Below are 25,716 nucleotides of genomic sequence, written 5' to 3'. Positions count from 1 at the left end.
TTTTACCTCCATACAATCATCCTGCAAAGCGTTCGTCTGGAGCAGCAATGGGTGAAAGGTTAAGTATTTGTGGGGTGAAAGGTCATCATTAGTACCTTATTACCCATGTAATGTGTTGAAACCGCGGTCTATATTCCAGGAGCTATATCCCCTTTTACCCCCCCCCCCCTCACAGTAGGCGAAAATCGATCAGACGACGATTCTGCGGCAATCGCCCGAGCTTCGCTTATGATAATAACTTTATTGCACAACAATTGTACAATGTACAAAGTATAGCTTTATATGTGACAGGGACGGTTTTCATGTGAAAAATGCGCGCAACCTCTGTCGATCTTAGATATGGCCGATCTTCCATCGATACGCCCGAAGATCGTGGATAATGTGAGGGGGGTATTACCACATTGTTCAATTTTCTTTTTTTTTCTAAAAGTGTAAAAGCCTATATAATCCTAGCTGTTGGTGATTTGTAGTAAATCGTTTTATTTTCACCACATAAAAATAAAATTAATAACAACTAGTAAAGATCTGACCTTTTGTAGCTGACACAATAAATCAACACTTCCAAACACAACAATTATAATCTCGTTTTAATATCCTCACATTTCTCTTGCTATAGAGGAGAATATCTTTAATTAACTGAAATCCATAGCCATGTTACCCACGTAATTACATACATCTACATTATATATTACTCATAGAAACTACATTGCATGTTAACTTAAATACACAAGTATCCTTATACTTTATGAAATTTTCAACACAGATTTAGCATAAACATCAATACAAAAACTAATAGATGGTGTATATGTTAGTAAATGCATGCAAGTTTTTAAATAAGCACCGTAGAGTGCACATAATGTTAACGTATTATTGAATGAAGCTCAAACTTTTCTATGATACAGGTATTAGGTAAGCTGCTCGGCTAGTTTTATGAAATTATCTTCATCTACTTTTCAAATATCCTCATTCTTAATATTCAGAGCATTTCTTATAAGCTATATGGTTCTACGAATCTTTGCTGTAAACTAATATGCCGCTTCCAATTCAATAAGGTACTCGAGATTATTTCTGTTGTACGTTATTTGGTTGCAATTATTTAAATTTATAAGCAAAACTGTTAATAGAAATAAAGTTAAGTTTTTATCACATCTGTCAGGATTTTCTTGTAGGGAAGGAAGACAATTCAAGTCACAATTGCAGTCTGCAGTGGAATGGGGGTAACTTTTTTATAAAGGCTTTGCAGAAGGAAACACGTACACATTGCAAAAACATCTATTCAAAGAATTATACACAAGTAAACATTTACCTTAAACAAGACAAATGCACTCTCAAAACTGTAAAGTTGCTTCTTCTCAGACATTACTGTAGGACACATTTAGAAGCGTGCGTACATTGATATTTCCCTATAACGTACACATTCAGCTAGGGAGTTCTGGTGTAATGTTGTCCTATACCTGCACTATTCTAATACATTGTTGTTTCTCATTAGTGTGTGTGTTTAGCTTAGAGGACGCGGATAACACCTAAAATCAAACTGCTGGCCTTCTATACTATTTACTTTTACACAGGTTTCGCTCTCGGGTACGTTTAGGTTCTCAAATGTACGATGAACAAGCGAGACGTTCCTGTTGTCCTGTGCTCACAATCGTCACACAAGCTTCAAGTGTGTTTTGCTTGGTGGCGATTTAACGTGGATTTATCAGCAGCAGAATAATCACACTGGTCACATTTGTAAGGTTTTTCACCGGTATGTGTTCTCATATGTTTAGTTAGGTCATACTTTGTAACTGTCCTGTACCCACACTCCCCGCACATGTAGGGTTTGTCACCACTGTGTTTTGCTTGATGTCTGTAAAATGCAGATTTCTGTGCAGCAGAATAGTCACACTGGTCACACTTGTAGGGTTTTTCACCGGTATGAATTCTCATATGTTTGGATAAGGTAGACATTTGAGTCGTCCTGTACCCACATTCCCCACACATGTAGGGCTTGTCACCATTATGAATTTTCTTATGTCTGTATAGGTAACATCTATCAGCTGTTCTGTACCCACATTCCTTACACATGTAGGGTTTCTCACCGCTGTGTTTTGCTAGATGCTGGTCCAATGTGCTTTTTTGTGCAGCAGAATAATCACACTGGTCACATTTATAGGGTTTTTCACCAGTATGGGTTCTCATATGTTTGGATAAGTCACACTTTTGAGTTGTCCTGTAACCACATTCCCCACACATGAAGGGTTTGTCACCGGTGTGATTTGCGAGATGGATGTCCAAATGTTGCTTCCGTTTAGCAGAATAGTCACACTGGTCACACATGTAGGGTTTTTCCCCTGTATGAATTCTCATATGTTGTAATAAGTGGGACTTCCGGGGTGTCCTGTAGCCACAATCCTCACACACATGCGATTTTTCACCAGCATCAGCTTCTAATTGACATCCCAAACCATCTTGGCCTGTTGCCACCTGGTCTTCCATTATGTCGGGATCCCTGTCAGATGAAACTACACCATCACAGAGTTCCCTGGGAACACCAGTAGGAGACCCTTTTCCTGCCTCTGCCATGCCTGAATTGATGGACACAAATTTAAATTGATAAAACATTCGTCGATGGAAAATATGATAAAACAACCGAACGTTACAATTTACAATAATGATACAATTACAATTATTATACGATTACAATTATGATACAATTTAAACTAAAGACGCTGAAAAGTCGATGAAAACAACTATAAATCTTCACTCCTTTGTAACATTAAAAGATGTCCACTCATTTCTTAATAAAAAATGACCTTTCTCCATCGAGGGGGTTTCCGCACCCCCCTGAAATAGTGGTATCGTCGTCAGATAGCTGTTTTGAGCCAAACGGGCCAATCCAAGGGCTCTAATTAGGGGGGGTGTCAAAAGACTAGCCGTATAGAAATTCTTGCAAATGAATTTCATGAGACTGGACAAAGTACTATCATTTGAGGGTAAGTTTGTATGTCTTGAACTTTTTTTCTTGAGATAATTGCATATTTGTTTCGTCAACTCTTCCATTAGAACGCATGTATTTGATACTGGTGGAAATTCTAATGGTATCGTCTCCCCTCAAGGCTTGAGGTAGCAGAACACAGTATTAGTGGGCGAACCCCGGGGTGTATGACGCGGGTACATAAAATAGTACGGATAAACTTGTTGAAGGAGAGGTAAGAAGCCTTATTTGAGGGGCAGCCAGATATAACCTGTGCTACGTGGTCACGGAAGGTGTCGACTCTGAGACTGCATGGTTTGGATTGTGAAAGTTTTCTATTTTGTGTATAAATGCGCCCCATTACGCAACTGCCTTTCTAGCGTGAGCCGGCTGCAGTTCTGTGACCTCCGCAGAGGGGCATTTCAAAGAGGGCGTGAGAAGACGATACGCCGACAGTATTTTTTTGTTTTTTAATATATTGTGGCTTGTACCTTCAACTCAAACATATCCGATTTTGGGCAGCCGATTTTGGTATTCCAAAAGTGCACCCTACTATATTTTTCAATGCGTCGAAGCTAGTCACCTTGAGGCCCTTAACTATAGAAATCCCCATAGGCCGAAAACTGTGTTCTGCTACCTTGACGTGTGGTTTCATCCAACACCCCCCTCCCCACCTCCGTATTTTTCGTCACCCCGAAAAGTCTTATATTTACTCCAGGCCTAACGCGGTCCACACAGATAGCCTATACCTCTTTTGGTTAATGATAAGAAAGTTATTTTTGTCTATTTGTTGTTCTTACCTGCTTCTAGTGTTGATTTTTTACCTCCACACAATACTCTTGATCCTGCAACTGCAAGCGTTCGTCTGGAGCAGCAAAGAGGTGAAAGGTGACCTGAGGGTTAAAGGTCATGCTGTGTGCCTCGTTATCTATTTATTGTGCTGAAACCGCTGCCTACATGACAAGAGGCCACTCACCTTCTCATATTGTTCAGTTTCTTTCTTTCTCAAAGAAGTACAGAGGATATATAATCCTAGCTACTGGAGATTTTAGCCTATCGTCTGATCATAAAAATAGAATTGATGATAAAATATTTGAACAATAAATAGAATGTTCCACACATAAAGCAATACAAGATGTAACCTGTAGTTTTAATAACCTCACGTCTATGTCGCCTGAAATGAGCAATTAGCTTAGCTCCATAGACCATGCTATCTGTTATTACAAACATGCAAGTCACGCAACTACATTATATACCACATCCGGCAGAAAACTATGTTTCATGTTACACAAGCATCATTTTATTTTTCAATAATGTTCAACATAGGTTTAGCATAACCATAACTAAACTACTATATATACTGATATATGGTGTATACTGTACAGGTTAGCACTAGTAAATAAGCGTTTGATTAAGCATCACAGTGTTTCCCGGTATGAGTTCTCATATGTTCAGATAAATTAGACTTCCAAGCTGTCCTGTAACCCGTGACACTCCCCACACATGTAGGGCTTCTTTACCAGTGTGCTTTGCTAGATGCCTGTGCAAAGTAGATTTTGCTGCAGCAGAATAATCACACTGGTCACACTTGTAGGGCCTTTCACCAGTGTGAGTCCTCATATGTGTGGATCATAAAATCTGACTTCCGAGCTGTCCTGTACCCACACTCCCCACACATGTAGGGCTTATCACCAGTGTGTTTGGCTAGATGCTGGTCCAAACTATATGTGCGTCCAGCAGAATAGTCACACTGGTCGCACTTGAATGGTTTTTCCCCTGTGTGTGTTCTCATGTGTCGGGATAAGTACCACTTAAATGCTGTTCTGTACCCACACTAACCACACATGTAGGGTTTTTCCCCTGTGTGAATTCTCATATGTTGGGATAAGTGAGACTTCCGAGCTGTCCTGTACCCACACTCACCACACATGTAGGGTTTCTCACCGGTGGTTGATTTGAGGTGACTGACCAAACTGTTTTTGCTCGCTGTAGGCTGGTCACGGGTTTTACTTCCATTCCGGTCGCACAGAAATCCATTAGGAGACCCATCACCGAAGTTCTGGGGAACAGCAGTAGGAGACCCATCACCGAAGTTCTGCGGAGCAGCAGGTGACCCTTTGCATGCTTCTGCCATGTTGAATCTAACGGAATTGAAGAAATTGACCAATTAAAAGAAGATAGATACGTTTTTACGTTTTAAAGCAAACAAATAACGTTTAGCTTCACATGGTCTAGAATAACAAGCCATTTACGTTTAGGTGCTCAGAGCTCAAATACCAAATGCATATAAAAGTTTGTGCATGTAAATTTGGTGTGGTTCAAGCACTCTCAGACCAAACTTGCACCAGTGCAAGGTGCTTTTATCCACTGTGACTTGACATTAGAAAATCTTACACCCAGTAAGAATATCATCTGTTATTGAAAAGTAAAGAAAAATAACCCTGTACAGCACGTTCTGTCTGCACTTTAGAGGAGTTGCCACTACCTGTCAAACTTTCTAGATTTTTGGTCTTTCTTTCTTGTACGTAATTTCATCCATCCTGTGAGAGCTTTTATGCACTCATCCTCGGTACACTTTGTACAGCATTCCTTGTATCCATACTGTGTCATATGCCTTTTTTGTATCCAGAAATCGCCCATAGATTACTTTTTCTTTACCTGTAGTGTTTGGATACCAAAGACCTACATGGAGAACCATCTGTGCAGGTGCTACGCTCCTTCCCGGAGCATGCGTACCTGAGTGAGTGAGTGAGTGAGTGAGTGAGTGAGTAAGTGAGTGAGTGAGTGAGTGAGTGAGTGAGTGAGTGAGTGTGTGTGAGTGAGAGTGAGTGAGTGAGTGAAAAACAAGAAAACTGGATATCCTTACCGTCTCAACTGGCCATCCACGTGATTTAGCTCTCCAGCATGTAGTCAATGTGGGATCGAAATAAAGTTTAACCATACATACGAATATGTATATTCCACCCACTCCAAAACCTCAGCCCACGTCTACAGACGAAGAGGTTGGGCAGGTCTACTTTAATCATTCTTAGGGGAGGGAAGCTCATGTCAAGTGATACAGACAGATTTTTTTTTGTATTTTTCTGCACGAAACCGCATTTCTTAGGTTTGCAAATGTTTCATTTAACTACAACTAACTACAAGTTATTGTCAAATCACGTGATAATACAAGATTTCGCCTCTTATGGTCGACACAATAAATCGCAACGCTTCCACATATAAAAAACATAATGTGAGCCATAATTTTAATAACCTTACTTTCCTCTTGCTATAAATGAGCATATATCTATATAACTTAACTCCATAGCACTTATTACATATACCTGTTATTACAAACATCTACTACTACATTATGTAATAGTCGTAGAAAGTACATTTCATATTAATCTGAAATACACAAGCATCGTTGATTTCTATATTTTCAACAGAGATTTAGATTATTCATCAATTTACAATTACATATACTAATATATAGTATATACTGTATAGCTTAGTAAATAAGCATCAAGCTTTTCATTTTACGTTACATTGACTGTTCACTTGTACCTGTTACTCAGATTGACGCTCAAAATTTTCTAATGTCGGTACAAAGTCACTGCTCGGATAGCCTACCTAAAGTTTGAGGAAATTATCTTTATCTACTTTTTAACATAATACAATTTTTCAGACTTTATATCCGTACACAAAATTAAGCGCTTACCAACAAGCTTTCGATCAGTCCTCTGATCCTTCTTAAGTTGTAATGACCCAAAAACCTAAGTCGCACTTCCGGAACGGAAGTGTGACGTCAGTAAAGGGTCAAAGGTTTTTGACACTCGGCATCGGCCCCCGTCTCGGTTAAGGGAAGGTTGATGGGCTCTGATGTAAATAGCCTCTTTCACTCCCCTGAGAAAGTAATCCTGTGCGAAATGAAGTATCTTCACCTTGTCGAAATCCACAGAGTGTACCGGAGATTCTATATGGATGTGTTGCGACACCTCCGATGTTTTATATCAATGGTTTATTCATACATACATACATATATACATATACATACAAGGACATACTGAAACAACGTTGCAGCCTGTTATACATTGCTGTAAACATGGCTGAATTAAGTTAGTCTCAGTCTTTAAAAAAATCCTGATATATACAACATAACATATTAACAATAGCCGGTCCACGCCAAGGCAAACATTACCAGCAATCAACATTTCCATGTAGTGGTAATAAGACATTAAAAACAGGCTATAAATCAGTATTTAAGAGTGCGGACAAGTATGGAATAGCACTGTTTTTGTACCTATCATATCTGGCAAAAGGTATGCTGAGCTCGAGCCCTCGTTTTAAATCTCTGTTGTGAACTTCGTTACGTGTAGCAGGAAACCAGCTTCGAAAAGTGGGAGAATTAAACATGGATTTCGCAAACTTAAGACATAGCAATTCTCTTCTTGATTTTAAGGTGCAAATATTTAGCCTTTTGACTGAGCTGGGCCGTCTATGCTCTAGAAACCTGGTTCTGAGAGCGCGGCTAGTTTCACCTACGTAGGATTCCTGACAAGGGCCACGGATGTTTTGGCCTTGGCAATGAATGTGGTAAATGACACCACACTTGTCAGCCTTTAATATGTGAATACATCATATCTGGCAATAAAACAATGTTATTAAGCGATAACTTAACTACGCTAACATGGAAATCTACTAAGATTTGATTTGTAAACGCTTGTCACTCGTCAGAAGAGATAGCCCTTTTTTGTTACCAGCAATGCCCTACAAACATTCATCGTGTAAAACAATCTTACAGCAGGGCTAAAGGATAGAAGACAGATTAATACAACCATTAATACAAATATACTGTCGCCATGGCAATAATTTTCATTGTCAGACTCATTCCACTTTTGATCTAAGCCTTTTGCAGAACTTGGAGCTGTGCACCTACATTTTGACTACGCGTGCACCTAGATATTATTTTAGTCTAAAGGGTAAGGTACTATTGTACAGCAGCATAAAGATTCTTCTTAAAACTTAAGTATCAGAAAAAATCGATAAAACCTTTTTTGTATTGCTTGCTTACCCTAAATTATCAGGTGAGGTGCACCTATCATGATAAGACATTTCGAGCTATTGTTTTCAAGTGGTGTGTTTAGCTACTGTACATGAAAAACTATTTTTTTCACAGCTGCTAAAAACATGTACTCACAATGATAATATTTATGTTAAACCTCAAGCCAGCAGAAATAGACTTTGTTTGGAGCGGCAAAACACAGGTGTTACAGTATGGTTTTTCTAACTGTTATGAATTCTCATATGTCGGGATAAGTTAGACCTTTGCGCTGTCCTGTACCCACACTTCCCGCACATAAATGGTTTCACACCGCTGTGTTTTGCTAGATGATTGTCCAATGTGGATTTCTGTGCTGCAGAATAGTCACAGTGGGCACACTTGTAGGGTTTATCAACAGTATGGGTTCTCATATGTTTGGATAAATCACACTTTTGAGTTGTTCTGTACCCACATTCCCCACACATGTAGGGTTTGTCGCCGGTGTGCTTTGCGGAATGAATGTCCAAAAGATGTTTCCGTGCAGCAGAATAATCACACTGGTCACATTTGTAGGGTTTTTCACCGGTATGAATTCTCATATGTCTGTTTAGGTGACGCTTGTCAGCTGTCCTGTACCCACACTCCCCGCACATGTACGGTTTCTCACCGCTGTGTTTTGCTAGATGTACGTCCAAGGAGCATTTCTGTGCTGCAGAATAGTCACACTGGTCACACTTGTAGGGTTTTTCACCAGTGTGGGTTCTCATGTGGTTGGATAAGTGACACTTTTGATTTGTCCTGTACCCACATTCCCCACACATAAAGGGCTTGTCGCCGATGTGTTTTGCAAGATGGATGTCCAAATGATGTTTCAGTACTGCAGAATAATCACACTGGTCACACTTGTATGGTTTTTCACCAGTATGGATTTTTACATGTCTGGTTAGGTGACGCCTATCAGCTGTCCTGTATCCACACTCTCCACAGATATAGGGTTTCGTAACAGAGTGTGTTGCAAGGTGGTGGCTGTCCAATGTGGATTTCTGTGCAGCAGAATAATCACACTTGTCACACTTGTAGGGTTTTTCACCAGTATGAGTTCTCATATGTTTGGATAAGTCACACTTTCGAGTTGCCCTGTACCCACATTCCCCACACATGTAAGGCTTTTCACCAGTGTGCATGGCTAGATGTTGGTTCAAGGCTGACTTCTGTGCAGCAGAATAGTCACATTGGTCACACTTGTAGGGCTTTTCACCTGTGTGTGTTCTCATGTGTCTGGATAAATTAGATTGCCGACCTGTGCTGTACCCACATTCACCACACATGTAGGGTTTCCCCCAAGTCTTTAATTTTGGTTGACTGACCAAACTGGCTTTGCTCGCTTTTGGCTGGTCTTTGGCTTCGCTTACATCCCGGCCACACATAACTTCAGTAGGAGATTCATCACCGAAGTTTTGGAGAACAGCAGTAGGAAACCTATTACCTGCCTCTGCCATGTCGAACCTAACGGAATAGAAACATATCAGAAAAGAAGAAATAGACCAAGCAAAACTAGATAATTGCAAGCAAACAAATAATGTTTACCTTTACATGGCCTAGCCCAATATGCTTTTTCTCTTTGTTTTGTTTTGTTTAGTGTGATTTTGCAATTACAAAACATATATTGGTCCAACAAATATTATGAATGACCACAAGGGTACTATCTACAAAATATCCCCCCCCTCGCCCCCCCCCCCCCCCTCAAAGTCGACTCATTATATTAGCAATTCTTATGCATTGTCTTACTCTGCAAGGAGAGGTTAGGCTCCGGCTAAGAATTGCTATATGGTAGTATAATGAGTCGACTTTTTTTGGGGGGGGGGGGTATATTTTGTAGATAGTACCCTTGTGGTCCGTCATATAAATAGGAATTCCTACAGACCAAAAAAAATCTACCTTCAAAATGCACACATTGAGAGCAACTCTCGTCAGGGTCTCCCTTCTTTGACCAACTGCGGGGCGAGAGACAGGGAAGGAGAAATGATCCTTACTAGTACACTAGCATAAGAGGCACTAAAACAACGTGGACAAGACCTTGTAAAAGTACCTTATTTCAATGTCACGAATTCTTCTCCACTAGAAAGACACACAATCTCACATGGGCTTACTTTATAACAGTGCAAGAAAAAAAACGGGGGGGTCATCTGCCCAAACGACCCGCACAGCTGTCGAAAGTAAACAAAGCTCGCCTTAACGTCAAACAAAGTTGACCTAGCTCAACCAAACAGGTTATATATAGCCTTGATAAAACAAAGGTGACCTAGTTTTCCTCTTGTATCCATCCGCTGAGCCCAATAACTCAGATCTGTCCTTACGCCAACTAAACTGGTGAACAGAACAAATTTTAACCGAAACGGGATAACTTAGACCCAACCTGTCCCTCCTATCACAAAAATTCTCCTGACTGGGCAAACATTTCCGAGGACAAGAATTGTTTCAATCAACGTTTTTAATTCTAGAAACGCATCCGCATCCAGAGATTTGACTTGTGGTTTTACCACCCTATTAAAGGCCTAACCATAAAAAATGACTTGTACCTCATACATAGTTCATTCAAACGCATTCATAAAAATGATATGTTACTCTTACCTGCTTCGAGCGTTGATTTTTACCCTCACACTATCAGCAAAATAATCAAGCAATCCTCCAGCAAGTCACGGTACACGTCAGGCAGGAGCAGCAAGGGGTGAAAAGTGACTTGTAGTGAGGGGTCAAATGTCATTTTCTGCCTTCTTACCCATTTAGTGCGTACAACATTCTGTCTACACTCACAGAACGAAAGATAAAGTGAACCTCAGGATAAGGAAGAAGCACGACTTTTTGTCGTTAGCTAGTTGCGGAATGCATCTTCAATACTGCTCGTATTTTCTAAGCCAATCAGAACGGGATACCTCTGTTTTTCTCGATAAGTGTTCTGGGTTAGTTTCTTACCAGATGAAGCTTGGCGGTTGAAGCTTCAATGATCGCGGTCTGTCAGAAGCTGCCTCATAGCCGCTATCACAGTTCTTATTTTGATGTTTCTAAGAAGAAACGACCATTTTATCCCTCGTTTTGTCTTTAAAATGGGGTTTGCTGGGCTAGTCAAGATATAGACTTGCCAGTCAAGATATAAAGCTTATTGCCCAAATGTTAGTCCAGACATACAAGTGTTTGCTAAGATATTGGTTTTGTACTTTGGCCCCCTGCACAAGGGTAGGCCCTGTATAGGCTTATCTGAGCCAATGGCACAAGCAACCCAGTACAAAAAGAAAGGGCCAGCAAATGTGTAGTATGACCCCCCCCCCCCCAAAAAAAAGGCAAAGAGAGCCTGCTAATAATAGTCGAAATAAAACCTGATTTTGGATAGCATTTAGTTTGTCTTTTTTTTTAATCAAAGGATTCATATTCAAACACTTACCTGCACTAACTATCCCGAAGAAACATTGCCTAATACATGTATTTTAAAAAAAAGGGCCACGACACAAGGGCGCTCTCAAGCGATCTGGACACATCCTGTCTGCAGGACGAACTGCAGCCCTGAAGCCGGAAAGGCAAGCTTGCGCGGCAAAAATTCTTGTCTTTTGTCTGAAATGATGGGGGAAAATGTACTTGCTGTGGCCTGGAGAAGGTAAAGGTAGTCCCATAGCTCTTTGAGGCCGTACAGATCAGTCAGTTGTTATCCGCTGTGTCTAGGGTATGGTATTGGAACTCCCAACCTTCTTCTTTTATTTCTGCCCTTTGTCTCATCAATAGAAATTTGGAACCCATTTTTACGTCTGGGTAAATGGAGAACGGTCCTTTAAAGTGCTTTTCCTAAGGGCACAAGGCCTAGCTAGAAATGCCAGATATCTAACCCATGACTAGCCTATGTTTGCACAATCTCTCGCTAGCTGTCTGGGGTTAATGACAACATCCTAGTATAGTTGGCTGCAACTGTAGGACTAGCCGCTAGGAGCGCGATTCTAGTCAGGCTAAACCCGTGAACAGTCGGCCTCACGCCTGCAGACATTGTAATACAATATTTCTCAGCAATACACAGCAGAATGATAAGATACGTACACCAACGTTAAGTCGTTGGTTTATTTTATTTCAGTGCATTCTTTGTATGACTTCACACAGCAAGAACAAAACATCGTCTTTGTTTTCATAATGTACATGTATGGCTAATATGCAAATTGATTACCAAAGTACAAATCAAACTTTAAAATATATAAACACATCTCAATTTATGTTTAAAGCACGTATTTATATTTGCTACAAAATAATGTATCTCTATGTACGATAACTTGAATGACCAAACTCAAAACGTACACCATATAATCACACTAGATATGTCTTTGTTAAGTGTCAGTTTAGCTTATTTGAAACATTTACACTATTAACAGCAATCAGTGTCTATTAGTACACATGTACATAGCAGCAAGCGGGCAGGTACGGTATCTCATTCGCATGCGGTCTTTGCTCGCAAGGGATCCTGGTTAATGAAGCTTGAAAAGTCGGTTGGTCAGGAACATGTCATCTGCAAATCTGTAATAAAATGAAGATGATTATAATATAGTCAGTTGTTTGTGAAAGTTATAATGTACAACAGATTGTTTTAAATGTTTAAAATAATTTTGCAAAATGATTATCGTCACTACTATCCAAGCAGAGGTTAGGCTCCGGCTGTTTATTACGTTTTTTTTAGTCGTTTTTAACGGATATTCTATTTGTATTGTTTCTTGAAGTCCGCAAGCCAGGTTTTGACAATACAAGGTACAATACAAAATAGAAAGCCCGTTAAAAACGACTAAAAAAACGTTTAAAAAAACAGCCGGAGCCTAATTTCTGCTTGGAAAGTATATCGTCACCATCTAGAGAAAAACAAGATGGCCAAACCATGAAGTCACCGGTCATTATGGCATGACCCATGGATCGAAAAGCAAAACAGAACAGTGCATACTTTTCTTGACTGTATAAGTTAAGACGTGGATAGATCACTATGACAATTTTGGGAGGTTGGTAGGAATCGAGATGACGAAGGTCAAGTTGCGATAATGGACCTCCTAGCGACTTTCTCCCGTACAGCAGCGGAACTAACAGTTTTGATATCTCGTTTTGGAAATACATATAAGACAACTGACCTTGTCATTGAGCTGTTGATGATCGGGAATCTCCTCTGTTGAGATGACGTCATGTTTGGCGGATCGGCCATGGCCGTGCCCCAATCAGGAGGCCCGTTACGGAGAGGTCTGCCCCGGGACGGCAGCATTTGTCTCAGGGTCGACCATTCCTCGCACCGAGTGCTGGTGGTGGACACGTAAGGGGCGGTTTCTTCGGTGGCTCTCGTGACCTTTAAATGATAGATGAATGATGTTTATTCGCGCGTTTTCAGAAAATTTTTAGTAAAAATTTAAAAATGCATACCATGACCGTGACTATTGTAAGACAGAGACGCTAACGGTTGAGTCACCGAAAATACAAACACATTTCTACATCATAATCAACGTAGGCGCGATTTATACAGTGACAACACACGTTATTTATTTGTGAAGTTGGTATGCACTTTTAGCGGAGACTGTGCAATGTGCAAAATGCCCGTTAGATGTCGCTGCTGCTCCAACCACCTGTCGATAACAATGACTCGTCAAACTAGTTTTTGCTGACAGTGAATCGTGCGAAACTACAGGGCTATTTCCGATTCAAATGGACTTGTAGATGAAAACTTCAAACACTTCTTGCTTCCTAGCTCTACATTTGCCTTATACTTCTGTTCCGAGCTCATAAGATGTCCTTATCGTTTGAAAATAGCCCGACACACATGTAAACAATCAGGTGTTCTCAAATTTAGAGGTTAATTTAACTATGAACAATGATTTTTTTTACCCGACTGTTTTATATGTGAATCCGTACCACACATATACAAATTTCAGACTGTATAAAAAGATGAAAATGACACCCAAACTAACCTTTCTCAGTGACACTTCGCTAGGTTGGACCCAGTACGGGGGTGCCCCCGGTAGCCGGTCTAACTGAAGCGGCTTGTGCCGGGGCACGGGCATTGAAGGCACCGACTTGCTACGCAAATCGTTTGGGTCGTACGCCCTTGTCACCCAAACAGTCTTGTCAGGCGCTCCGCTAGCCCCGTGCCGGCTATAGTTGTACTTAAACGCGCCGAATGCTCCGTTGTAGATACTCGGGGCCGCCATGTTGGTTCACTGAGCTTCGTTGCTATGCAGGTTACTACGGACGCGACGTCACTTGGGGTGCCATTGTTTGGTGTGGATTTTGGAACGTGTGTGCTTGTATGGGGTTACCTGGGGCTACAGCATTGCAAGTGCGGAATTCTTTACACATGTGGCCTTGCGATCAAATTACGTTACAATTACAAGGAATAGTTAAAGAAATGTCATTAGCGTAGAAGAGAAAACATTCAAATTCTTTAAACGTTAGTTTACAGAAGCCTGGGGGCACACCTTCGGATAGCAAGCCATTGTAGTAGGCTTTAGTAATAATGTTTCTGTTCTTTGCGAGGCGTTTCAAAACACGTCATAAACTTACGTCAAACTGATAGAAGCTATTTAATTGCCTTTCCGGTTATTTTAGCTACTGAAAAGAGTTGAACACAGTTAAAAATCGTATCAAGTTGTGTTTTCCAAATAGAGGTTAGGCTTTTTCGTCTTTCATGTGATTTGGGCAGAAAAAAAGCTAGGGAACCTGACAAAATAGAAAGTCCTACAAAGCATATAAAAATACATGAGAAAAGTCAGAGCCTTATCTGTACTTTAAGAATAAGATGTTATACAAACTGCCTAAATATTATTGAAATAAGACATGATTTAAATGCTGTCTGTTTGATATTGTTAGGCCGACATAGTTCACTCAACTTGTACAAAGGTACAAAGCATATAGCGTGATACAACACAAAAAGAAACGTTTTTATGACTACGTGATTCATTCTTGTATCAATGTCTGTACATTTCATGTTAAACGATCGTGTCTATGGTCGTCATGTTTTTATCATACTCTGTTCAACCGCGAAGGTAAAAGTTTCTTTGTTCAGTTCTTTGTATAACATTTCCACCCAGGGACGTTGAATAGCATCAATTTTGCATGGGTTCCGGACAATTAGGTATTGTATATAGTAGTGTAACCATAACGGACGTACTTGTGTATATGGTTAATAGTGTTAAAGATGTAAGGGTGTGCGTGTATAGTTGAATCACAGGGGACATATTCTAGAACGTGTTTTGTCTCCAAGGTTGCAACGTTTCCATTGCAAGTTGAAGGTCAAGTTAGATCATTCCATTACATTTATCATATCTAGCTTCTTTATGAAGAAACGAAAATACGTAAAATTTATTCGAATGGTTACAATCATTTCAAGCTATTGTAAAAAGTACACAATAGCAATACATACCGTAGACCTTAGTATATATTTCAGACATTGTCGATTTTTTAGTAAATGCATTTGTTATTGTCCGTGTGTTTATTTTATTGTATCTCCATCGTGCAATTCAGCTAACAATGTATATGTGTATCTTGTTCGCTGCAATACTGTCATGTTTGAAATAACCCAAATCATTATCAACAAGACTTCGTTATACTAAAAAGTTAATGCCATGACTATTTGTTGTTTGTTTACTTGTTTGTCAACATAGCCGGTTAATATTCGCAAGTTTTGTACGAAAAATACAAGCTGTGTAAGACAAGTCTTTTACAATCTTGTTTCTAGAGCTCCAGAAAGAGAGGCCGAAGTACTAAGCTGCATCTACTCACAAAACTGACACTAAACGCACTATCAACCAAGTGGACACTCTGAATTGTTGACACAATCTTCTATACAATATTTCACGTGTATCGTATTATCGCATAACTTTCTCCTGTTGCGAGTTCTTGTTGCCTTAAACGTTGACTTCAAACCGTTCAAAAGCGTCACAAAAACAAGATCACACAAGTCACCGCAAAACAGCTCAACAAGTTTATCATCATACACTGGCAGAGAAGTAAAAACGTCATGTTTTTATTCTTTCTATGCCGCACAGGTTTTTTTTGCATCTAGGGGCAATAAAAATGGTAATTAACTAATCCCTGTAAATTTGTTTAACGTTTTGGGGAACAATGAACGAGAAAATAGTAACTCTACCGTACTAATCTCGAAGGCTTCGTCCTGTCTTTGTTTATACTTCAACTCGTTTTATTTGTCTATTAGGAATTTTCGGTTTGACTCTTGTCGAAACAACATGAACACTACTGAAATCACTGTTATTGCAAACTTAAAACACGTATAAAGAGGTGAGAAAAACAAGCCAAACATCTGCTTAGTAGTCACACAAACGCCCAACTTAGCAAGAAATGTCCAACAGGTCACGTGACCCGTTGCCATGAGAACAAGGAAACCTGACTCATCATGCATGCCACAAAATTCAATATAGATTTTGCTATCGCAAACTTGTAACACGTAAAAAGAGGTGCGAAAACCAAGATAAACCCCTCATACATCTGCTTGAAGCACATGCCCTGTTCCATGTGTCACGTGACCTGTTGCCCCTGACTACCAACTTCGGCCCGACTCACACTAAAACTCAGTTACGGAAACGATAAATAATTTTTACTACAGCAAAGTTAAAACGCGTATAAAAGACCTGAGAAGCCCGCACACATCTGCTCGGAGCTATTAGAACACGCCTATCTCACGTGACCCGTTGCCCCTGACAACAGGGAAAACTGACCCCATCAGCAGGGGGGGACAAAAACCTTCGGCCCGACACCTTCTCACTAACTCGATCACGGGGAAAACCGATGCCATTGGATCATGCCGGCCGCTCGGAAACCAAGTTAACACGGGCTTCTCAACACCGAGATGAGCTACCAAGACCCTCGGTTGCCCTCGCGACCTCCCTCCGAACAGGTGAGTTTTGAAGTAGCGGTGGGATTTAGTTTTAGTACGGCACTTGACTTCGAGAGGGTCGGTAGAACAAAAATCAGCGCCACTGAACATACTAGACAATATGGCGAAGGCCTTGTGTATGGTGTCATGAACAGGAGGGCGATCAGTTTCACAAACAAGGGTTTCAATTCACAGGTGTTGCCGGCATTGCTTTTTATTGGATTATTTGCAACAGGTGGCTTTTAATATTACTGAGTTCTAGAATGTATTTTGTTTTGGAAATGTACTGTATTTTCTCGAAACATCTGTGACTTCCGGTTGAATAGAAGAGTTCAGACTGTACTCAAGACTGCGTTTTAGAATGCTTTAATTCTTTAAGATTGTATAATGCAAGTATTGTTTAGTTGGGTTATGATAAGAGAAATGTATATGAAGACCCCTGATTTGGTGTTTGACGATGCAGAAATGGTGTTTATGTACACTAGCCACAAGTTTACCACAACTAAGCCCAAATATTTGGCACAACTGGACTCCTGGGCATGATACTATAAAAGTATAAGCTAGTCTGTACTAATAGTTTTTACTCACTGTTCAGTAGTTTTACTGATTTCTTGGTGACAGTAACGTTAGCATTGCACGTAATGTCTTTTTTAACAATCTAGAACAAAATCTGTGCAAAATTTTAGAACTTAACATTTATGATACAAAACCGCTGCGCAACAACAAAAGAGCCACCAGATCACAGTCATATTTTTGTTGTGGGACAACACCGAACACTTGTCAAAATCAATCTAAGATAGATATCTTTACTTTAGGACTGAAACTTGCATCTTGTATTAATTCCATTGTGGAAACGTTTTACCATAGGTAACGTTGTACCGACTAGTATAGAAAGAGCAACAGTGTCAGTGTATTTTTGAATGGGACATAAATGATATCTAAGACACAGAAATAGGAGACTGGTCACCCCTCCATATCCTTTAAGGTTTTGTATTCTGAATTTCATAGTATTTGTTGTTACAATGAGGAAAAAGGCCATGAAAAATATCATAGCAATTATTCGAAAAACATTTTTCAATGTGTGAAAACAGAAAAACTTTATCAATTCTAGAATATTGCCATAAGATTTGGAACAATGTGCCAGGCCTGTAATTGTAAATTCCTGATTTATCTTAACCCATTTCTTTTAGAAACAGACTTTTATAAATGACAACTATAATAAGTTCTGACTTCTAATCTCCAAGTAGATGTGACAGTTTGTATTGTGTTTTTGAGACTTTCCACACCACTACGGCACTAGAACTTCTGCATTTTTCACTCTTCCTCACTATCCAATAAAAAAGCCACCAAAAGATGTGCGTAAAACACTGAAGCATACCCTACGTCTGCTTAGAGATTATCATTAGTGTATTCTTTATATGCTTCAAAGGCTGTCTTACGTACTTTGTCCGACACACCGTCTGCATATTTACCTGCATGGCTGGGAGTTGCCCAGGTGACAAATAAAATGGGTGATCCAATACAGATAAGATTAGGCTTATGGAGATATCACCAATTAGTGGTTCGAAATCTTGTCCTGACTAACTAATAAGCTGTAATGTTTTAGCTCAGTTCCTTTTCTAGTTGTGGAGCTATGGATTTGTTGTTAGGTTGGGATCTGGAGTAGAAAATAAATACCGGTAAGGTAAGGGTTCATCACCAAAACTGCAAGCACAAAACGTACAGTATACTATTTACAGTAAAACTCTGCAAGATCATTGAGCCAGTATGACTGTGGAATGAAGAAAAAACATCAAGTTATGAATGTAAACCAATGCAAATAGATATATTTTATTTACTGTACTACTGACATATAAAATGTACACATATACAGGTCAAATCCATGGAAGTCATTTCTGTTTGTATGTACGTGGATCTCCCAAGTTTGGCAAGATTTGCTCAACTGAGCAGTTCTTTAACTCAGTCCCAAGACTAACACACAGTGTTTGGTGTTCCAGTGCAGTGTGACCGTGCACATATTGTATAAACAATGGCAGAACTTGCACTTCTCTTATCCGAACACGTAGGGCAAACTTTATAATACATACCCTTGTACCCTATTAGCGAGTAACGTAGCTATTGTGTCAAAGTCATCACACGAAAAACATCCACAATTTTATAGATTTATTGATAAAATTCCAGTTCTGTGTTGTAAAGCATACAGACGGACAACTTTCATTGGTTAGTTTTGATCTTTATCCCCTTGCTGTGACGTTGTGACGCAGCGGTCACCAAAAGTCAAGCACGCAGTTTAGATAGTAATGGGACCAATGGTATGTTTTGCACACCTATATTTGTCATAGTTAAACAATGGGTTTCAATTGATTTATGTAGAGTCCAATGTCTTGATGTAAGATTCTTTTCATGTACAGTTACTGTAGTATTTCTATAATTTTTTTCTTAGCAGGAGGTCAGAAAAATTTGATTGCATTAATGTCTATGGTTCATAATAGAAGACAATTGGTTATGAGCTTAGGCACCGAAAGAATGCATTAAATGGAATAGAATGGTTAGTGAATAATAAAAGTGGCATTTAAAGAAATGTTACAAACCAAATAATAATTTCAGTCTATTTCAGAGTAATTTTTTCTAGAAACGAAATGACAATACATGACCTTTTTTCTCTCCAGATCAGAAAGATACTTGAATCAATAAGCAAATGTGACAATATAACAAAAGACCTCAGTACATTTTAAGTTGTAATTACCAGTCCGTCTGGTTTACTTAAGGCTTAGGTGGCGGTATATGAAAAGGTGATTCGTGGTATGTCAGAGTCAGTCATTATGTTTGCTTACATGGCATTAGAGATAGAAAATCAATGAATGAGAAATGGTTTTCAACAATTGATGTTAATTTAGTTAGACTAGGTTGTGGTAATTGTCGAGTCGTAATTCCGGGAACCTTGCTTCTTGGATATTCTTCAATAAAAAGTTAACAAGCGGTCAAGAAAAGAAAACAGAAAAACTTGTATCTTTTTTGCATTGAATAGTGCTCCCTCAAACTGTGCAAACCAATTTTGTTACAGCTCTGAGACTTTATTTTCACAATAATATTTCAATTTCAATAGTCTGTGAAGCAACAAGTAAAATTTTGATGGCCTTATCTTGGAAAAGCCGATAGAAATCGTTCACTAATTGACATCATGATCTCACCTTTTTGGGGGTACAATTTGAGGTAAATCTTAGAAAGATGAGAATGGCATTAAAGGCTTATAGGACTAGTGTTTGGCAAAAATTACATTAAGTGCAACCCAATTGAATTACTGTTTTTTTAAGAGAAATTAAGGCATCAATTGCAACACTTTAAGAACAATTGGTAGAAGTCAGTAAGTTACTCTGAATATTTCTTGAAGGCTGTTAGATTTATGCTGTAAGATATGTGGAGTTGTCTTCATATTAACCGTCATATTAAGGGATTCTCTACTTGTTTGACCTATGAAAGCACTGTTTACTTGGTTGCTGGGTAATGACCCTCGTGCCTGGAGGCTAGGATGTGTCCTGTCCATTGATTGGCCTTTGTTGTCTAGCTCCTTTAGTTCACCTCCTATCTTATGGGTTAAAAAGGTACATGTAATTATGACTTTAGTTTGGAGGACACGAAACATCTGCCAGTTTTGTTATTGTTGTACACGTGTCAGCAACTTTCAGCAATTTTTTTTCTGTCATGTTCTGTCAGTGTTGGAAACTTTTCCTTGTTTTTAGGCCTAATAATCATCAATATAAGAACAGTGATTGATTTTTGGCCAGACCTGAATTTTTAGTGTATTTGTTGAAGGGAATATTCCCAAACTTTCACAAATCATAGATATGTCATTAGTTGAAACTTAGCTTTGATGTCCAAGCAATTTTATAGACAACATGACTTGGTAGGCTAGACCAATGGAATTGCTTGTTTTTTAGACAAAAGACCAATGAGGACAAGGCTAACTAAAGGTGCCTACACTCATTCAAAGTGACAGATTTTGAGTGCTATTTTTGATTCCTTTGTAACTTTTTTTTCGCACTTGCGTCAGAAATGTAACAATGTTTAAGTTCAATAAATTTTTCACTTTCACAGGTTCAAAGGGAAAGGAAAACATTCATTAGTTCTGCATACCATAAAATAACAAGGTACAATAGACAGTGAAAGTAACTAATTGTAAGTGGTTCAGCTACAGGGAAAGCATCTCACCTAAAATAACTGTTACAACAGTGGCCACTTGTGTCATAGAAACACAGGTTCTGTTATTCGCAGGAGCAAATAAAACCGTAGCAGCAGAGAGACTCATTTTAGTTGGTTGCGAGGTCTAGCGCAAGGAATATACGCTACAAGGTTACATGGCGCCGCAACGGGATAGGTCTTCCAAGTTGCGCGAGAAAGAATTTTCCTTTATTCCTCGACGGCCTCAAGTATACAACACGGCTGTTTCAAAGGCCCTGAATTCGATCACTTAGTTCGAACGTGGGTTCTACTAGGCATAGAACACGATCCCCCGCCCGCCGCCGATCCACGTGAGCCGGCTGATTGCGCAATAGTGCACGCTGACTTTGAGCCCCGTGCAGGCATGCATATCCGGGTCACAGTCGCTTCATATTTCACAGGCAACATGGCCACGGTAGAAGGAACACGTGAACGTAAAAAAACACCCGAAAATGCGCATTTTCTTGGTCAGAGCCGCATTTTTCCCCGTAGAAGAGTGGATGAGTGCCTTCGTCATTGAACATCCGACTTAGGTAAGTTAATTCGATCGTTTAAAGACTTTATACAGTTTTTTGTGTGTCCAAATGCAATGCAACAGCTAGACGGAATGTTGTCGAGTGCTTGTATAATTTCGGAATTTTTCGCACGGTTTTTTTTTATTTCTCTGTGGAGGAATACAACGAGATGATGTTTTTCAGAGCGATGACGTCATTACTGCGAAACAAATACCTGCTGTCTGATGTTGTCTCGTTTGTTGTAGTAACAAAAGTAGGGCATTTTATAATAGAATATATATATATATTTGAAGTGTGCTTCTTTCACAAACATTAGCCAAGTCAATTGCAATCAAAAGAGTCTCCAAATTGAATTTTGAAAGTAGACAGTAACACATCCATAGTTCATGCAGTGCATGGAGGGGAAGTTGCATACATATAATACATGGGACACTATTTTATACAAAACTTCTATACTTCTAATTTTTATGAAAATGTTTGAAATCAGTGCACAGACAGTACTTTGGACTTAAAGCTGTAATATTTTTCTTACTGTAAGTAAGTGTAAGTTTTATTACTGGTACGATTTTAAAAGCTTATGTAAAAAGGTGCTAGTACTTGCAGACATTGGATATAAAATCAAAGGTGGTCCGGTTACAATCAATTGGTCTGGTATACTACTGACAATGAATTGCTCTTCAGATTTCCACTTTGTCAACAACTATGTCATCAGGAAAAAATTATGTAATCCACTATCCCTACCATTGTACCTTGAAGCCATGTTTACCATGTGTTATCTATGTTTAAGGCTTGACAAGTGCTGGGAGAAAATGAAGTACCAGGAATGAGAAGAGGATGACAACTCACACAAGTCCTTATTCAAGGTAGCCCCAAGGTATGTGTGCATATGTATAAATCATTTGTATCTATAATACCCTGCATCTACATGTAGAGACAACTATATTCTGGACATTCTGAGAACTTGTGACAGGTTGCAGGGAATGTTTAATTGTCAGTGTAAATAATAAAGGTCTTAGGAAGTGTGAATAATGAAGACCAACTTGACCAGAACAAAAAATTATAAGCACAGTTGTATATTCCTCAGCTCAGTGAAATCATATACCACATTAGGTGTGAACATATTTACAACCTTGTTGACTTTTAATGCAGAAGTTATACTATGCAAGAATGCATTCTGCAAGTAGTTCTTTCATGTGGGCTGCATGTATTTTCACTTCCCATTTACCCAATGTTTGCCTCAGTTTCACAATCTATTTTGTATCTCTACTACAGGCCAGACTATGCTGACAACAAATTGCATGCTGCATCCTTTATTCAAAACAAGTCTCTACAAGGATCATGAACTAATTTATACAATGCAACAAGATAAGTGAGTTAAAAAGGTTACTTCACAGAAGCAAAATTCCTCTTTTAATCTGTCAACAGACTGTCTGAACATTTGTCATATCATGATGCTAGGAGGCAGTGATATGTGGAATAACTGTCACCAATCTTAAGTCTGTATTTAACATAAATGCACACAAACCATGCAAGGTGACAAGTTCATTTACTAGGGGAAACTGAACTGCAGCTAGCAGTGGTGATGTAAAAATCTAGCTAGTGAGTCAACTCTGGGACATCACAGAACCTGGCATGGACATTGAGGAAGTTGGAGTTGGACACTATCCACATTCTGACAGGACTCTCTTAGTAGCCACCATGGACAGCAGTATGACCTGTAGCCAAGCAAGAACATGGGGAAGATTTGTGTTAAATGCTGCAATATGCTACATGTCTGAATAAAGATATCTGTAGATCAAGTATGTTTCATTCCATACACTAATTTAGACAAATCTCATTTTCTAAGGCTACCTAGTATTGATCTGATCAGGTCTAGGATGCAAACAATGTTGTCATTCATATGCATAAATGTATTATGATGCATCCTTGTCTCTCTGACCTGTAAAAGGTATGAGTAAGGAGATATTACATGTAGCAGTACAACTATAAGGAAAGGTAGAAGGTAAGGGCAAAAGCACCAACATAGTGTTTCTGAAATGAAATTATAGCTTATCTGCATACTATATCAAATTAAGGGACTAAAACAACAGGGCTGGGGAAAAGGATATGCACAAAACGTTGCATGGTATGTTTCACCCTACAAGGTTGGCTTCAGACTGAGAGTATTGCTGATAACAAATCAGAATCAACATGTCAGAAAGGAAAGTAAGTTAATTTAGCTTTATGCAAAAAAGAGCAAGCTAGGATGAGAAATAAAGAATGCAAATCTCCATCATATTGTTTTATTCTGTTGGTAGGCATCTTCCATTGTATCAAGGGAAGATTCATATAAATGAAGTTTGGGTAATAAATGAATGAGAGTCATTCCAATTCCACTATGACAATGTATCACTCATCTAAAACTAAGGATTCTAATGAGAACTTGACTGCAGCCATCAAAACCCTCAGTCTGTGCTGAGGTTGCAGTGTTGCAAAGGTCAAAATGGAGATCAGCCATATTTTTGTATTGTATATCCAATGTTTAATTGAAGGTGGAACTCTCTCTGGATAGACAATTATCATTACATACCTACACGACATATTGATAGCTATAAGAAATGAATATTCTCACCTGGATCTAAAGTATTCCTAATTTCATGTTCCCCAGATAACAGTGAACCTCTGCTTTTCATGGCTGGAGACTGGGCTATGCTGTCAGCATAGTCTGGCCTGTAGTAGAGATACAAAATAGATTGTGAAACTGAGGCAAAAATTGGGTAAATGGGAAGTGAAAATACATGCAGCCCACATGAAAGAACTACTTGCAGAATGCATTCTTGCATAGTATAACTTCTGCATTAAAAGTCAACAAGGTTGTAAAAATGTTCACACCTAATGTGGTATATGACTTCACTGAGCTGGGGAATATACAACTGTGCTTATAATTTTTTGTTCTGGTCAAGTTGGTCTTCATTATTCACACTTCCTAAGACCTTTATTATTTACACTGACAATTAAACATTCCCTGCAACCTGTCACAAGTTCTCAGAATGTCCAGAATATAGTTGTCTCTACATGTAGATGCAGGGTATTATAAATACAAATGATTTATACATATGCACACATACCTTGGGGCTACCTTGAATAAGGACTTGTGTGAGTTGTCATCCTCTTCTCATTCCTGGTACTTCATTTTCTCCCAGCACTTGTCAAGCCTTAAACATAGATAACACATGGTAAACATGGCTTCAAGGTACAATGGTAGGGATAGTGGATTACATAATTTTTTCCTGATGACATAGTTGTTGACAAAGTGGAAATCTGAAGAGCAATTCTTTGTCAGTAGTATACCAGACCAATTGATTGTAACCGGACCACCTTTGATTTTATATCCAATGTCTGCAAGTACTAGTACCTTTTTACATAAGCTTTTAAAATCGTACTAGTAATAAAACTTACACTTACTTACAGTAAGAAAAATATTACAGCTTTAAGTCCAAAGTACTGTCTGTGCACTGATTTCAAACATTTTCATAAAAATTAGAAGTATAAAAGTTTTGTATAAAATAGTGTCCCATGTATTATATGTATGCAACTTCCCCTCCATGCACTGCATGAACTATAGATGTGTTACTGTCTACTTTCAAAATTCAATTTGGAGACTCTTTTGATTGCAATTGACTTGGCTAATGTTTGTGAAAGAAGCACACTTCAAATATATATATATATTCTATTATAAAATGCCCTACTTTTGTTACTACAACAAACGAGACAACATCAGACAGCAGGTATTTGTTTCGCAGTAATGACGTCATCGCTCTGAAAAAACATCATCTCGTTGTATTCCTCCACTGAGAAATAAAAAAAAACCGTGCGAAAAATTCCGAAATTATACAAGCACTCGACAACATTCCGTCTAGCTGTTGCATTGCATTTGAACACACAAAAAACTGTATAAAGTCTTTAAACGATCGAATTAACTTACCTAAGTCGGATGTTCAATGACGAAGGCACTTATCCACTCTTCTACGGGGAAAAATGCGGCTCTGACCAAGAAAATGCGCATTTTCGGGTGTTTTTTTACGTTCACGTGTTCCTTCTACCGTGGCCATGTTGCCTCTGAAATAGAAGCGCC

General features: G+C 39.0%; 4 protein-coding genes and 2 long non-coding RNA genes across 8 annotated transcripts in view; 2 read left to right on the top strand and 4 right to left on the bottom strand.

Annotated features, from left to right (window-relative positions):
* Positions 1 to 576: 576 nt before the first annotated feature.
* On the bottom strand, positions 577 to 3,877 carry LOC118432373 (gastrula zinc finger protein XlCGF7.1-like). Its single transcript, XM_035843916.1, has 2 exons — positions 3,757 to 3,877; positions 577 to 2,567 (listed from the first exon to the last, which is right to left on the bottom strand). The coding sequence occupies exon 2, from the start codon at positions 2,563 to 2,565 to the stop codon at positions 1,660 to 1,662; it is 906 nt and encodes a 301-aa protein (XP_035699809.1). The 5' UTR covers positions 2,566 to 2,567; positions 3,757 to 3,877; the 3' UTR covers positions 577 to 1,659.
* Positions 3,878 to 7,926: 4,049 nt separating this feature from the next.
* On the bottom strand, positions 7,927 to 10,703 carry LOC118432440 (gastrula zinc finger protein XlCGF57.1-like). Its single transcript, XM_035844020.1, has 2 exons — positions 10,611 to 10,703; positions 7,927 to 9,485 (listed from the first exon to the last, which is right to left on the bottom strand). Exon 2 carries the CDS (start codon positions 9,476 to 9,478, stop codon positions 8,222 to 8,224), a length of 1,257 nt encoding a protein of 418 aa, XP_035699913.1. The 5' UTR covers positions 9,479 to 9,485; positions 10,611 to 10,703; the 3' UTR covers positions 7,927 to 8,221.
* Positions 10,704 to 12,047: 1,344 nt separating this feature from the next.
* LOC118432492 lies at positions 12,048 to 14,245 on the bottom strand. The gene is made up of 3 exons (XM_035844078.1): positions 13,949 to 14,245; positions 13,124 to 13,332; positions 12,048 to 12,527 (listed from the first exon to the last, which is right to left on the bottom strand). Exons 1-3 carry the CDS (start codon positions 14,186 to 14,188, stop codon positions 12,479 to 12,481), a joined length of 498 nt encoding a protein of 165 aa, XP_035699971.1. The 5' UTR covers positions 14,189 to 14,245; the 3' UTR covers positions 12,048 to 12,478.
* Positions 14,246 to 16,663: 2,418 nt separating this feature from the next.
* The window catches only part of LOC118431695 (ensconsin-like), a 34,394-nt gene continuing 25,341 nt past the window's right edge, over positions 16,664 to 25,716 (top strand). Inside the window, exon 1 of one of the 3 annotated variants that reach the window (XM_035842956.1) lies at positions 16,664 to 16,890. In XM_035842956.1, coding sequence (XP_035698849.1) covers positions 16,843 to 16,890 — 48 coding nt within the window. In that variant the 5' untranslated portion in view covers positions 16,664 to 16,842. The remainder of the gene's footprint in view (positions 16,891 to 25,716) is intronic. The other 2 variants (XM_035842952.1, XM_035842954.1) reach the window with 2 other exon arrangements.
* LOC118431699 lies at positions 21,433 to 23,295 on the top strand. The gene is made up of 3 exons (XR_004832999.1): positions 21,433 to 21,620; positions 22,390 to 22,476; positions 22,875 to 23,295. It is a non-coding gene; the product is annotated as an uncharacterized LOC118431699 (long non-coding RNA).
* LOC118431697 lies at positions 22,897 to 25,716 on the bottom strand. The gene is made up of 5 exons (XR_004832997.1): positions 25,567 to 25,716; positions 24,710 to 24,796; positions 24,214 to 24,311; positions 23,128 to 23,317; positions 22,897 to 23,082 (listed from the first exon to the last, which is right to left on the bottom strand). It is a non-coding gene; the product is annotated as an uncharacterized LOC118431697 (long non-coding RNA).

The sequence above is a fragment of the Branchiostoma floridae genome, chromosome 15 (genome assembly GCF_000003815.2).
Source record: "Branchiostoma floridae strain S238N-H82 chromosome 15, Bfl_VNyyK, whole genome shotgun sequence".
NCBI lineage: Eukaryota > Metazoa > Chordata > Leptocardii > Amphioxiformes > Branchiostomatidae > Branchiostoma > Branchiostoma floridae.
The sequence above is the reverse complement of the archived record's forward strand: the minus strand, read 5'-3'. Positions and strand labels throughout refer to the sequence as shown.